General features: G+C 41.1%; 1 protein-coding gene across 1 annotated transcript in view; it reads right to left on the bottom strand.

Moving 5' to 3' along the window:
• Nucleotides 1-210: 210 nt before the first annotated feature.
• The window catches only part of LOC145408482 (major facilitator superfamily domain-containing protein 6-like), a 35,161-nt gene continuing 19,161 nt past the window's right edge, over nt 211-16,210 (bottom strand). Inside the window, exons 2-7 of the mRNA XM_080279235.1 lie at nt 14,400-14,512; nt 12,076-13,121; nt 10,352-10,526; nt 5,778-6,017; nt 4,297-4,443; nt 211-1,897 (exon numbers count right to left, since the gene is read on the bottom strand). Of these exons, the coding sequence (XP_080135361.1) occupies nt 1,707-1,897; nt 4,297-4,443; nt 5,778-6,017; nt 10,352-10,526; nt 12,076-13,121; nt 14,400-14,463 (1,863 nt within the window). The 5' untranslated portion in view covers nt 14,464-14,512 and the 3' untranslated portion in view covers nt 211-1,706. The remainder of the gene's footprint in view (nt 1,898-4,296; nt 4,444-5,777; nt 6,018-10,351; nt 10,527-12,075; nt 13,122-14,399; nt 14,513-16,210) is intronic.

Below are 16,210 nucleotides of genomic sequence, written 5' to 3'. Positions count from 1 at the left end.
GGTTACGCATAGGTCCATATTATCGTTCATTAATCCCTTCAATATCTCGATGTATTTTCTTATGTTAGTTTTGCTACCACCACACGATCTTCTTCAACTCATGGCAGACCTATATTGGTGAAGGGGTTGATGAAAGCTACATGTAATCCCTCCAGCTCCACAAGTCTCTAAAGCTGACTAAAATCGTCTGGTGGGAAAGAAAAAAAAAAAAAAATACCGGTACATCAATGAATTGTTATGAGGGCTCCCAGGCATCTCTACCTTACCTGAATATTTTTCTATCTGGCACGTCAATATATTCCTGTATGTTGCTCAATGGATGTTGATAATGAAAAAGACGAATAACATACATGCAAGCAAGAAAATGTAATATACGAAAAAATTCACTATGGATGACGTGCTAGAGAGACTCCTAAGCTAACGAGAATTCGGTTCATAATGCCTTTCCCCTCTACTTCTAATTCTAGCTCGAATCCATCTTTCTGCCATCTGAATTTTCTTTATTCCAACTGCCTCTTCTCTCAACATTTTATTCTATGGCTTAGTCTTCCAACTTCGTGCTTTTCTCTCCACTCTATCAAGCGCTATTCAACGTTTAGTCACTTCTAATTATCCTTTTATAAAAAACATTCCTCCAACTGCACCTAAACTTTTTTTTTAATATCAATTCAGTTCTTTTGGTACCTCTCTGCTGGATTTCTTACACTTTTTTTCTTTCTTGCTGCTGCTTCCAACATTCTGAAAGTGCATCTTTTTCAGTTTTTTTCTTCCTACTTTCAGCTTGCTTCACTGTTTTAAAACATTCTTCAACTGCCCTGCTTTTGACAGCATTAATTAATTCTTCCTGTTTTCAATAACTTTTTTTTCCACTTTCTCCTCCCTGGCGATCATATCTTTTTCAGGAGGCCCAACTCACTATGTCCAATTATGTTCAATAGCACCTTGTCAACTCCTCTTCAAATGATTTTTATTTTTATTCATTGGTTGTTAAAATTTGATTGTAGTTGTTTTTACTTTCAATTTTCAACTCCTCTCCTCAGCACTTATAATTACTTCATTCATATATTTTTTAAAATTTTCAACTTCCCCATCCAGCTTCCTCTTCTCAGGCAACTAACACCTCTCTGATCTCCTGGTTCTCGGTCACCTCCGGTCATGCCGAAATCACCTACAGGTCATACATACTGCCCCATTCCTCCACACCTAACTCTGCTCAGGCCATTCTTTTTTCGACACTTTCAGTTGTTTCTTCTCTGCTTTCTTTGAATCACTTTTTCTTTCAGCTTTAACTTGCCGCTTTTACAATTATTCAGCTGTGAAACTTTTAGACATCCTTTCAGTTGCTTTGTACAACATTCAACATTTTTCAACTTTCCTCCCAAATGCTTCCTCCCTTCAACATTCTCAACAACTTCTTCTTGCACCTTCTCTCATGTGATCAGCGTCTCCTTCAGCTTCTCTTAGTCCTCAGTCATTTCCACGTGTGGTATATCTGCAGGTCACATACTTTATTCCTCCATTGCTAAATATAGTCTTGTTTCAGCTATTTCAGTGACCCTTTTTCAACTTCCTTTCAACACCTACATTCAAGTGGTTTTTAATTCAAATTTTAACAATTTTCCTTCAACTTTTAACACTTTCTTGTCCAGGCACTTTCAACTGCTCTCAGATTCTTTGTTACATTGTATCTCTCCCACTTGTTCCCCTTAGGCGACCATCTCCTCCTTCAGCTTTTCTTCTTCCTCCTCAGTCACCTCCGGGTAAGGCGTGATCACCTGCAAGTCACACATGCTACCCTGTTCCTCCATGGCCAACTCTGCCGCCAGTCCTCTCTTCTTCAGCTTTCCGATTTCTCCATTCAGGCCTTCGGGTGTTGAGGCGTACTCACCTTGCCCATCTGGAATTACACGAATTATGAGCTACTGGAATGAGACAATAATGTTACACACTGGTAATTTACAGAAATGTGACGATATAATGTTACAGAAATAAGACAATATTATGTGACAGAACCAGTGAGTTACAAAAATAAGACAGTATAATGTTACAGAATGAATTACTGCACAGAACTGAAACAGTGTAATGTTACAGAATCAGAAAGAAGCAATATACTGTAATACTTATTATAGGATCAGTGAGTTAGATACAGTAAGTGAAAAATGTTCATAAAACAAAAACGAGCCAGTATTCAGAGTCCGATGTGAGAATGTTAGATAATTAATGAGTTACAAACATGGACCAATATTCTGAAGTGCAAAAATGATTTCGTATTCACAGAATTCCAAAAACATGTCGGCTATCTGAAAATGAGAGACAATTTAAATGCTTTCAAAATATTCTGAGCGTGCTGTAAAACAGAGAAATATAGAGGAAGTTGCATAAGTGAGCTCTAATGTTTAGACTGAAGAGCAAAAATGAGCCAGTGTCAACAATAACAACCCAATATTAAGACAGAGTTGTAAAAATCAGAAAATATTCGGAGTTCTACAAAAATCGCTAATATTATGAGTGAGATGCAAAAAGCGGTCAGTCCTTAGTGCTGCAAAAAGAAACAATATTCAGAGCAAGTTGTGAAAATGAGTAGTCAAAACTGGTTGGAAAAATGAAACGAGGAAAATTACTGATGAGTTTTAAAATCAACACCGTGAGTTGCTTTGGAAGCTGGTTGCTAAAATAAACCAAAACATTCAGTTCCTCCAAATGTCAGAATGCTGCAAATATATAAGCAAATAACTATGGAATTTTACAGAATGTAAACACTGTTTAAAAAATGATAGATTAATCCCCTCAATCCGATGACGACTGTTTTTTCTCGTTTTACCTTCCTCCCTTAAAGCGATTTTCCTCACATACGCTCAAACTGAAAGAGTTTGCCACAGCCCTCCTTTGACCCCTTCAATAAGAGGTGTTCACTAAGTTTAATAAAATCGTCTGGGGATTGCAAGAATAAACTAGAAAAAGGTATCATCGGAGTGAAGAAGCAAACTTACAGTCAAAATGCTTTTATTTCCTCTGAAATTTCGTCAAAATGTCAAATAAATGTTTATGTAAAGGTCTGAATCAATTCATCTCCAGTACTTGGACGAGACTGGTTCATTATAATATAAGAGGTACGATTCTGTTTCCGTTACTGAAATGAATGAATAACCTTACTGTACTGTACAATCCACATTACCGGTATCCACATCATGTTTTGCCAAATTATTGTTATGTAAATAATTCCAGCTACATGGCGAATGAGATTCACAAAATTCTAACATCAAATCCCCCCGTACAGAAACTCCGCTATTTTTCCCACGAAGAACAACGAAAAATGGAACAGAAACTTGTTACGTATGGTGATCATTCCACAAATCTTAATTTCAAACAGGCAAATGAACCTAAGGGTGCTTATGAATCCTGATCATGGCTAACGGCCACTCCAACACAATTTCCTAATATACTTGTCACCCTCCTCTCTAGAAGCCTTCCACACCTACACCCATGCGTAAAGCACTGCGTAGGGGAGGGCCACTTCTCCACTGAAAGAAAGTGTTGTTCCTCGGTCATGCAGATCAAATTGTCCTTTACTACCCTTAAACATGGGTTCATCGTGTCATACAGTTGTCTTACCATGCCTAGCCCAGTCACAACATGGCTTTAGGCCACTACACTCCACAAACACCCTTCTTACAGACCTTACACAGAGTTTTCGATGGCATGAATTCAGCTAGGCCACCACACAGAACAATCCTAATCACACTAGACATTAGCAAAGCTTTTGATGCCATCCCCCGCCACAACCTCACAAACAAAATACTCGACACAAACATGCACAATAACTCAAAAAGATGGCTGGCAAACTACTTAGCAGGCAGATGTGCACACGTAGCATTTGCCGGTCAGTCTTCTAACATCAGAAACTTCACAAACGGCATCCCCCAAGGATCTGAAGAAATAACACTTTGTTATTTCTTCAGACACCTGCCTCAGGTTTCCATCTTGTACGGAACGATTTAAGAGAGAGAGAGAGGCGGGAGGGGGGCGGGGGCGGTGAAGGCCGTGTCGGATTCTCTTAGCACCGAAAAACTGGACCATATTTGTATTATTTATTGCCGGATGTTTCACAAGCTAGCCTTCAAACACTAGTTTTTCCATTGATCTAAAAACCTACCTCTTGTCTCCATCTTAAACACAGTGAACTGGACGAGGAAGAAGAAGACTGTGAAGGTCTTGTCGAATTTTTCACATCAATTTGCACCTATCTTTCACCAATTTATTTCTACTCTTATTCCATTTTCATCATAAAATACCCACCTCTCGTCTGCATCTTGTGAATGGCGAACTGGACAAGGCAGTAGAAAACAACGAAGGCAGCGTCGAAGCTTCCCGCATGGAGGAACATTACTGAGCCGCCCACGCTGGACATCATGATCCCCCCCAACAACGCGCCCAGGGATACTCCTGTGGGGGTGGATTGATTAGCTGAATGATTGACAGATTAACTGAATGAATGAATTAATTAAATGAATGATTAACTGACTGACTGACTGCTTGATTGATAGACTAACTGACTGACTGGTTGACTGATTAACTGACTGACTGATTGATGTTTGACTGAGTGATTAACCCCTTGCGTCAGATGTCTTAATTTATTGGTTCATGCTTCTTCCTACTACCAGACGATTATATTCAATTTAGGAAACCCCCCACCCTCTCACTGAAGTCTCAATTTAATCCCTACAGTTCGAAAATCTATCCTGAGTCAAGTGAAATTGTCTGACGAGAGAGAGAGACAGACAGACAGAAATCGTCTGAAGATGGCAAGAATAAAACAAGAGAGAGAGAGAAACACCGATGTGGGCCTTCGTGTGTATAAACGTTTCGCCTCATGGTTTCCTAAGAATACAGTTGCAGAATATACAACACATTTCCTGATATATAGCAGAAGACAGTGTAGGTGTGAGGGGAGTGATGTATTGGCTGGGGGTGGTAGTGGGGGCAGGTAGGGTAAGGAAGGTGAGGTCCCAGGGGAAAGGGATTGCAGATCACGGTACAAGGACGGAGAGAAATAAAAGAAAAAAAAGGACAGGTGAAGCGGAAATTCCTTACGGAGAGGGAAGGAATGTTGGGTAAGGAAATAGAGGTCACAAGAGGAAAGGGACTGCCGATCCCACCACAGGTGTGTGTGTGTGTGTGTGTGTGTGTGTGTGTGTGTGTGTGTGTGTGTGTGTGTGTGTGTGTGTGCGCGTGCGTGCATGTGCGCGTGCGTGCGTGTGCGCGCGCGCACACAAGTCTTGTATAGGTGGGCAAGAAGCTCGGTGGAGAGGGGATGGGGAAGGATGGGAAGGAAGGAGGAGTGATGTTTTGAGTTTGGTGGGGGGAGGAAGCTTTCCTATTGACAGTACACCGTATTTGGCCACGGAATTCGATAGGTGATAAGATCCGCTGTTCTGTTCAATGGTATTGGAACATGCTATAACTTACTACTTGAAATGCCTGGTCGGCTGGAGTCGTATTCAGGGGGCTATCCTTCACTTTCTTAAATTCTGCTTTGAGGTCTAATATGGAATATTTAATAATGGAATATTTAATACTCGATAAACCACTTTACTACCGCTTTAATATATGCGATTACCTAGCTACGTACTCTGTAATACAATAGCACAACAGAATCACGATTCATATATTCTTCATCCTTACACTTGCAACAGTGGCAACAGCTTTCTGTATAATTCCCCCCTCACACCAAAAAATGGGATCCGATCCTCACCTCCATTTAGTTTTAATGTACTTACCGACTACGAACAAGCTCTTGACGATGCCCTGTATGGTGGCCTGGGCTCCCTTGGGCGCCATTAGACTGGCGTAGGAGATCATGTTGGGGTAGAAGACGCCGAAGGAGAAGCCGTGGGTGAGCTCGATTGGGATGAAGACCCAGGGGTTCACCACGCATGAGTACAGGAACACTCGGATGGTGAAGCCTACTAGTGCCAGAGCGAATGTCTTGATGTTCCCCAGCTTCTTTATGATTAATGCTGTTGGGGCAGAATAAAGCAAAAGGAATAATAAACCAGCTATGTATTTTATGAGAAGGAATGAAGAAGGAATACAGGAATACTGGGATTATGAAACCGAGCAGTATCGGCGCGAATGTCTTTATGTTACCTAGTTTATTATTAAGGCTGTTGACGCAGAACAAAGTAGGCTACAATAAAAGCAAAAGGAATAATAAATCACCTATATATCTGACATGCTGACAAGAGGGAATAAAGATGGAATACAAGAACAATATTGTACAAGAACTACGAAAAGAAGGTATACGGGTAATTTTTCAAACCATCTGACCATTAATGACGCTAAATCTAACCCTTACACTTCGAACACTCCCAGGGTGAATAAAATTTTCTGGGTGTAGTAAACGAAAGAAAGAAGGGTGGAAAGAAAGAATGCGTGAAGTAATGAAACAAGGAAGTAATGAGAGAAAGAGACAGACAAACCAACACACAGACAGAAAACAATGAATGAACGAACGAACGAATGAATGAACAAACGAATGAGTGAATGAATGAATGAACGAACCGATGAATATAAGAAAGTGAATGGAAGAAAAGACGTCACTAAGTTCGTTGTGTCAAGAGGGACAGGAATATTATTTTTTCTATCTATCTATTGCCAGATGCCATAATTCCGTAAGGGGTGGCCATTTGACTTTGAGTTATTTGTTTTACAGGGAGGGGCACTAACCCTCCACCAACCCACTTGTTGACACGTAGGGAGCACGTAAGGGTTGTATACTGCCCTGATATGGCACTCAGTAACAGGGATAACTGTAAAAAGGAAAAACAGTTATATTCAGTAGCGTCACCAGGAAGGGGCTAGGGGGGGCTTAGCCCCCCCAAATCAAGGACTCAACCCCCCCAAAATTGCAGCCTCCCAAAATAATAATAACAAAAAATCACCAGCTTACATAGTATGCTTGCAGATCGGCATTGGCCCACCTAGCTTTCCCCCAACCCCCTACCGCCAATCCACTTTTATTCGTGCATCCATATTGGTTTAATACAATATTATTTATAGCTATATAATGTGATAAGTTATTCACACTTTACGTAAACCTATGACTCAAATCATAATAGTTATAATATATTAGTTTCCCATATACTTTTTCCAAGCTTGGTTTCTTTGAAATATATTTATTGCACAAAGAATGCAAGATTGTATTAAATTTATCAAAATTATTATATATTTACAATATATAATATGGTATATATTAATCACGGAGCTTTAAAATTGGATTATGCAGTCTAAAATATCTGATCTACGCAATTTTTCACAAATTCGAATGTTCAGAGTATCGAAACTAGGAATGTTTGTTTACATTGAGAAGTGTCTGTGAACTGTGGCTAAATCCTGTGTTGTTTTCGGCTTTATTTGAATGTATTGGTTTCAGTGGCTGTATAGACGTTACTACGTTCCGGCATATTGCTAGCCACCTCACTTTACCAGTTCATTTTTGTTTTTACGGATGAGATCTAGCCTATACTTTATACAAAGAGTCGGCAGTACTTGGTTCAGTCGACACTCGACTCAGAACTGAATGTGATTATCCTTTTATAGGCTATTCTACAATAATACATTTGCGGATATCAGCCATCAGCCACTCAGGTGATGAAAAGGTCATCTAAAAATCCTCAGGGACAGAGTGACATATGGAAATTCTTTCGCACCTGCACCTCCAAAGATGACTCATATGAGTGCCAAGAAGTGGCTGTTATTGGGAATGAGGTGCCAGAAGCAACCCCAGATAACCCCAAAGCTGAACCCATTCAGACATGTAAGTAGCCCTATATCAAACTTTTTCAGTAGTCATTTTATGAAGCTTAGGCCAGGATTTTTTTTAACTGATTTATTTTTAAATTGGCTAGGCCTAGGCTATTTCTCAGTGTTGCAAATATATTGTCCTAAATGTACAAAGTGGGAAAGTGAATGGCTTTGTTTTCCTATCACAGTACCGGTAATGGAAGATAAATCTTGGCAATTATATCTATATACATTGAGCTTCTTTGAATTATCAAATTTAATATGGTAAGTCTAAGAAACCGTTATGATACCACATAATACTAGCAGTTTAAGGAAAACTTATCTGCAAAAAAGCTTTATACAATTACCCGGTACCTTGTACACATTATATCATAAGGTTTACTGATACCTAGTATTAGGCCCATCAATATTCATGTGTCCTATAAGTTTTTTATTAATAGCCTGTGAGACCTTATTTTACTTTTTCTTCATCTATAGGCCTCAAAAATTCCCCTAAAACTGCTCAATTTCCGAAAAATTTTCCGGGGGGGCTTACAGCGCCCCCCCGTACCCCCTAGCTGCATAGGCTCGCTTCGCTGGCCCCCTCCCCCCTTCTACCTACACCAGGGCCACAGCCCCCCAAAATCTGACCCCTGGTGACGCCACTGGTTATATTCATAATAGCTACTGATATGAAGTTGATAAAAATATACATATTACGGTACTGAATGCTTATCACGGTTATTTTGGTAATGTAGTATTTTAATCATTAACATCATCATCGTTATCTTCATCCTCATCCTCATCATCGTTATCTTCATCCTCATCATCGTTACTATCTTCATCATCATCAGCAGCAGCATTTACATCATCATGCGTCTCTGTCATCATCATCATCACAGGACTGTGATGAATGACAGTATAACTGATAATTTTTTGGATCAACAAGCTAGTGATTTGTATTAGCATGTCAAAATCTGGGCTAGGTCAATTCTTACTGTGTTACAAGTACAGTGTTAATATAATGTGAACATTTAATTATTTATTTATTTATTTTTGTTAAACGGACAGGGTAGTGATAATTACTCTTCTCACAATTGTTTGTGGAGTAAAACGAAAACTGTTTTGTTACAGATTATGTGGTTGTCTAAATATGAGGGCAATTCTAATGAGATAATGAACTGATGCATGGGCAAGAGCTGAAAATATGAAAGTGAGCGTCTTATTCTCACTGCCTTTGGAGATTTTGTAACACCTCTTCCTTGGCGATTTACTCTGCACGTTACACTTCTGGATCCTCTCTATGTTACTGATACAAGCTGTGTCGATAATGGAACTATGTAAACAGCATGTAAAAGAATGTTATAGGGTAATATTCGTGTGTGTGTGTGTGTGTGTGTGTGTGTGTGTAATATTATACATACATATATATATATATATATATATATATATATATATATATATATATATATATATATATGTATGTATGTATGTATATAGAGATAGATAGCTAGATAGACAGATAGATAGACAGATAGCTAGATTGCTAGCTAGCTAGATATATAGATAGACAGACAGACACAGATATGTATAGATGATGATAGGTGGGGGAGCCCATCATCCACCCACTTAGTGTAGCGGTACTCTGTAGGGTAGCTCTACATCAACTGGCATGCCAAATGATTTCCTGTAAACCAGGAAATCATTTACAACGCTGGGTGGTAACCATATAACTAACCAACATGTGTTCCCTACGTGGCAACAAGTAGGTTAACGAAGGGTTAGTGCCCCTCCACGGAAAACAAATAAAAATACGAACAAGAAGCCTCGGACTAGGACTGACAGAGAGGTGACGACTAAGGATCGAACAAAGGACGTGTGTGTGTGTGTGTGTGTGTGTGTGTGTGTGTGTGTGTGTTTGTCCTCTATGGAAATCAAGGGGAATGCTTACAGAACTGTCTAAACAGTCCTAACAGGAGGTGTAACTTTTTACAAAGAATTTTAATGTGTTTATTACAGTTGCTAAAGTGGCGCCTCTGATGGCCAAGATTAGAACTAATAATGAAGTCAACACGGTGGACGCATGGCAGTCAATTACCGCTGAATTATTTTTACTGCTACGACCATATTATCACAACGTCGGATGGGGAAATGGGCCCGAAAAGGAATAAAGGTTCAGTGGGTAAAATTGGAACCTGGGGGTCAGTGTCTATCCAAAGTCCCAGACAATGCCGGTCAGCACGATCATAGGGTTTTACTCAGGCAACGCCAGGTACCCCTGGTAGTGTAAAATAAATCGCTACGAAAGTGACGGAAACATGAGATGCCCCCTATATCTCAGAAAGTATTCCAACTTGCGTGCTTACTGAGCCGTTCTCGCAACACATGGGACTGAGTTGAGTAATACGGTCATATGGATCCGGCTGCATTGCAACTCAAGTGATCCGTAGTATACTTGCATGGACCAAGCTGCATTTCAACTCACGTGACAGGGAAGAGTAAGCCGTCCCCGAAACACACGAGAATTGTGTGCGAAATGTATAGACCACCAGGCTGCATTTGGACTCACGTGATAGGAAGAGCGACGGCACCTCCCCCAAGAAGCATGAGGTGCCCAGCAAGATGCCCTGCAGAAGTTTCATGTGCTCGAAGTCCGGGTCCCATGCCAAGGCTATGTCCTCCACGAACATAAACAGGAACGTCCAATACAGACCCATGTTCACCCCCACCACCACCACCGTCGTCTGTAGTCAGGGTAACGAGAGTGAAATCAATAACGACTGTGAATTCAATAAATCCCAACAGTGAAATAATAAGAGAAATCGGTTAATCACTGACATTAAATTAATAACAGTGAAATCAGTATAAATGAAAGCAGTTAAAAACAATGCAATCAATTAATAACAAAAACGAAATTAACTAATAGCAATAGTGAAATTGATTAATGGTTTGCATTTTTTGACGTATCTTCACACATTCTCTCACTCCACTCTCATATACCCTCCTTAACTATGAGATGACGACCTTAAAGACTTTTTCCCTACTCTGTATCGATGCCTCCTATAACATCCTACCCTCCCTCCATCTGTCCCTACTCAGCAACTACAACTCCTATAACATCCTACCCTACCTTCTATACTCTACTAAAACGCATTTACTCTAACTTTACCAACATCCCTAACCCCCTTCGGCTCAGTTCATGCTCAGGTATATTCAGATTGAAGTCTTGATTTTACTAGTAATTAAGGAGACTCGTTGCTACCTCATAACCAAGACACATCAAAATTCCTGATTTGACTAGTAACCGAGGAGACTCATTCCTGTCACATAACAAGGGCTTATCAATTTGCATGCCAACACGACTTAGTATTCATGCTGTGGTAGTAACCCAGTTCCGTCAAGTGAAAACGAACCGACTACAGCCTACCTCCACCTGGATCTCTGCCTACCTCTTGTTCTGTCGTCCTTTTCCCTTTCACACAGCCTCCTAACCAGAGTACCTATTTTATCCTTACACATTAACGATCTCTCCTTCCACGGCTTCCTCCATCGGGCCTGTCAGACTTTTGATAGATGTGTCCCTGTTCATCCAGTAGTACAATTAGGGACCTAGATGTAACTTCGACTGTTGCTTTTATTCGAGGGGAAAACTGGCCATGGCAAAACTTACCCACCTTAATGACCCCTCGTGCAGTTGACAGGCATGAATCTTAGGGCTTCTCTCTCTGCCAACACTCATTACTATACTCTAATTCCACATACCCCCTTTCTACTCTAACCTGACTCAAAATTACCATCTCTCGACCCTGAATACTGAGTCGTAACGTGAGATTAAAGCGATGATATACGGGTAATCATGAGGACGTGTTATGGGAATGAAGCATAGCCATATTGTATTATTCTGCCACTGGGTTACGTAAAATAAACTGCAACAGGACAAAAATCTGGGCCAACTTAAGGTGAAAAGAGTACAGTTACCGATCTCCCTCCTCTTGTTTCACCCACCCCTCTCGTAAACTCTAATGATACAAGTACCCTATTTGCCCCTACTCAGTAACGAACCCTCTTCTCCAGACTTTCGATGTTCGCTTAACAAATACAGTTATGCCAACCTTAAAAATATTCTTAATATAATCTGTGTGAGTCTGCTAAAAAATAATGGTTATCCTACAAACTTTTTTTTTCCCCCCTAGCAATAAAGATCAACCACACAGTTGTCGCATGCAAAAACTTTCTCATCAATACTAAATAAAAAAATAAATAAATAAATAAATAGGCAAATATATAACTCACCAAATAGATCAACATCTTGCTCGAACACAACACCCGTCCAACTCTGCTCGCCTTCAGCTTCTCTCTATCCGGCACTTTGAACGGGATTCTAAGAGCCACCAGGAAGTTGATTCCCAGGAAACAGCTTGCAATAATGAGAGCAGGAGTGTAATTTACGTTGTGTTGACCTTTTGAGAACAAATCCACTAATGCCCCACTCGAAGCACCTACCAGACCCCATCCCAGGCTCCCCCACATCCTCTGCCGGCCGTATTTGTGCCGCGCCGAACCGAGCAAGGAGAAGCATATGGTGTCCGCCATTGTTGTTGACGTCGAATTCCCGCCATATACGAGCACTAGCAGGAGGAACACCAGCCAGAATATTGGTGTTCGGAGGAGCTGGGTTAGTGTCATGGATGACGAGGCTTCTGAATCAAAATTTTCACATTTGCTGTAACAAGGAATATCTGTGAATTCTTGCTGGCATAAGTCTGGAACGTTGGTGCCAGTTTTCATAGCTGATTCGACAACTGATGTCCAGTCACCATGTTCGCATATGTCATACAACCCCTTTTCACCAGTTAACCAAGTTTTATTTAGATATCCAGGCCAATAAAATTTTCTGCTTTGATTTGATATTTCTTGTTCAAAAGAGGACGAATAATTACACTGTAAAAAGCAATATGAATCATCGTCTCCACCTTTCATCCACTCAAACGCGCTCCAGTTCCCACAGTCTTGAAAAACCGACCAATCTGTGGTTCCAGAACCCTGCAGGGATGATTCGTTAGTTAGGCATCGACTAAGTGGGTCAACAGTCGCATTGAACACAACACTGTGAGGATTGATATCGGGAAGCAAGAATATCGATAAAAAAGATGCACTGAGGACCAAAAGGCCTCCCAGAAACACGATGCGGTAGATTTTGAAGGCGTCGGCGATGGCACTGTTGAGAAGGTTGATGGCACAGCTGGACAGAGGGGTAACGGACCAAATCAAGCCCACACCAACGGCCGGGATGCCCTTCTGTCGACACACCACCGGCAACATGGAGAAGAAAGCGATACCTGTGGGGGAAACGATGCTGAAGTAAGTAGATATTACTACTACTACTACTACTGGTATAGATCTTTGTTGATGTCTATGAACGCCATGCTTTGAAAGCAAAGTAGCCCCAGAAGCACTGCAAAATATATATATATATATATATATATATATATATATATATATATATATATATTTGTGTGTGTGTGTGTGTGTGTGTGTGTGTGTGTGGAAATGAACTTGTGAATACAGTATATATGACACTGGCAGACACATATAGCTGAAAAAGCCCCCGTTCGCCTCCCACTAAAAATTCAGGGGGTTAAATGCCCCCCTTTCCTCCCCCTACCACTTCCGGCGCCCTTGTGAAAGTATATGTAAATACGAGTAAAGTGAAGGTTAATGGAGATTCTTGGTTTGATGTGCTGATGAACTGGGACAGACTTGAAGTGGTGTGGAAATTTATGTACCCGACTCCAGTGATAGAGAGGAGGTATATGTGCCAAGGAATAAAAAGGCATCATACTACACAGAAGGAAAGTGGCTGGTGCTATGAAGGCCTTGATACGGAACAGAGGTCAGAGTGCTGCGGCTACTAAATGCCTGCTTGAAGGAGTTTTAGCGCCCACGTTAACATATGGATGTGATGCTTTGGTGCGGCATGAAAACGAAGTCAAGGATTAAAGTAGTGGGGATGTAGTTATTGTGAAATGTGTGCGAAGTTGAGTGGGAAGGATGAGAATAATGTCATCCGTGAAAGATGTAGAGCACGGACGGTTTGTGGGCATAAGAGCTGGTGAGTGTGCTTAGATGGTTCAGTCATATGGAGAGAATGGGTACAAACAGGCTGGTGAAAAGCGTTATGTGGGGGGAGGAGGCGTAATGGCTGTGTGGAATGTAAGATATGTACGGCCATGAGCAAAAGTTCGCCGACAACTCTCTGCCAGAATTGTGCCCTGCCCTCCACATTTCTCATTATTCCCAAACGGCGGAGTGTGCCCTTCTTTTTCATGCTCTTGTTGTGTGCTTCATATTATCACACACAAACACTTTCCTTGTCACTGAGTGTCGGCCAAGTTTTGATCATGGCTGTAAACTTGGCCGCAGTTCTTCTTCCACCTCGGAAAGTTTCTCCTGAACTTAATATAAACGCGAGAAAATAGCCACAATAAAACAGGAAAGACGTAATCAGGGAAACCACTGAATTAGTTAGTGAGGAAGCGAATTTCAGAAGGATGAGTTAATGACACACATAAAAATAAAACAGAATGAATAAATAATAAATAAATGATATGGCTTACCTCCATATTTGAAGAAGTAGTGAACCTTCAGAGGCAGAAGGTCTTTGTTGATAGTGATAGCCATGACGTCATCAGTTGTGGTGACGTCACACTCGGATTTCAAACAGCACACACTGTGAAGAAAGTCAAGTCCTGCGTTAATTATGTATTTGGGGATTGCAAGGTCACTGTATTAACTGTGCACTTTGGGATTACAACAAAGCTTTGATTTATGCCAATGATGCCGAGGGACACTGACACTCCTGTTCCACTGATTGACTCTCACGTTCACTCCTGTTCCACTGATTGACTCTCACGTTCTGTTACAATACGGTTAAAGACCACTGACCATGCCAGCACGTGAAGGACGTTTGGCCCAGTGGCAGTTCTCTACAGTATATTTCCCGGTTCTGAGCCACCTCCAATCTCAAATCCCAGTCCCGAAGGTTCCAGCGTAGGGTCACACTCATTCTCGTTCTCCGAGCATTCTTCCCTTCACATTCATAGCTGTGTTCCTCAGTCAGTCACTCTCCCCCCTTCCTCTCAAATGTCCACACCATCTTAGCCTACCGGTCTGCATCACTTGTCTAATATCTTTCATGCCGAATATCTTTCGTAGGAAACTATTCTTATTTCTTTCATCCATCTCGACGTTCCCATTTCAGTGCGTTCCAATATGCTCGTAACCTTTCTTTAACTGCCAAAGCGTCACTGCCGTCAGCATAACACTTCTCACACGTTTTATTTCCTGTTTGCAGGAAAGGACGTCAGGAGAGGCAACAATTCCTCGAACTTCTTCCATCCGATTCTGATTCTAGCAAATCCACTTCTACTTTTAGCAATGGAACCAGCCTCTGTTCCTCCTCCTCCTGCACTCAGCATATCTCCCAGGTACGAGAACCCCTTCACGCATTCCAAACTTTTGTAAACCCAAATACTTTCCTTTCTATCTTCATCGCGAAAACTGCTACATACCGCACACTGAAAATTTCTCGCATTTTGCCGCTACCTCCAACACAGCTATATGTCCTGTGAACCCAGTTATTACAAGCTATACACAAAACAGGATTCCTCCCAACTCCCTTTTTACACACAGCACAAGGCCATATACCATGTTCCACGACATTACCGCCCTCACACCGACTGACTATGAACTTTGTTTTGTCGGTATTAAGTAATTCCCTGTGCTTGTCAAATTTCACTCTAGCCTCCTGCATGTTCTTATCAATCAAAAATAAATCATCAGCATATAAAAGCTCTCAAGATAACCCACTTCTAATATCTTATGACACCGGTAGACAACGCACAGCCCTGATGCACCCCAATACTGACCTTCCTCACTCTCGCCCTACTCTCACAGATAAGGAAAGGATAAGGAGAGTTCATAAACCTCTCATGTCTTTTGTCCTTCCCGAAAAAAAAAAAAAATCGCTAAGTACGTTCTTTAAAGCCTCCAAAGCCCACGAGGTTATACAGGGTGGCAGAATCTTGTGTGTTGTGGGGACGGCCCAGTCCGGACGTAGGTATGGTAGTAGGTCTAAGAAATGATGAAATTATGTAGGATAGAGTTGGATAATCCCTACTGGCTCGTCCCCACAACACACAAGAAATTCCGCTGAGGAAAGGAAGGGAAGCGTTACACACAGATCACCTTATGTTAAGCCGACTGAGTTTTAGCAACCATACAACCACCATTAAGGAAGCAGGTGGAAGAAAGCCTCCTACAAGACCATGCGGATTTTATAATATTGAGACAACTTTAGTATTCTGTTCCTGCTATGGTTATATTAATGATGATATTATTAACACTCAGGCGAGTATGCTGACACTTT

The sequence above is a fragment of the Coenobita brevimanus genome, chromosome 1 (assembly GCF_032717465.1).
Source record: "Coenobita brevimanus isolate Jiangsu-jjx chromosome 1, ASM3271746v2, whole genome shotgun sequence".
Taxonomy (NCBI): Eukaryota; Metazoa; Arthropoda; class Malacostraca; order Decapoda; family Coenobitidae; genus Coenobita; species Coenobita brevimanus.
Note: the sequence above shows the minus strand (reverse complement) of the source record. Positions and strands in the feature narration are given on the sequence as shown.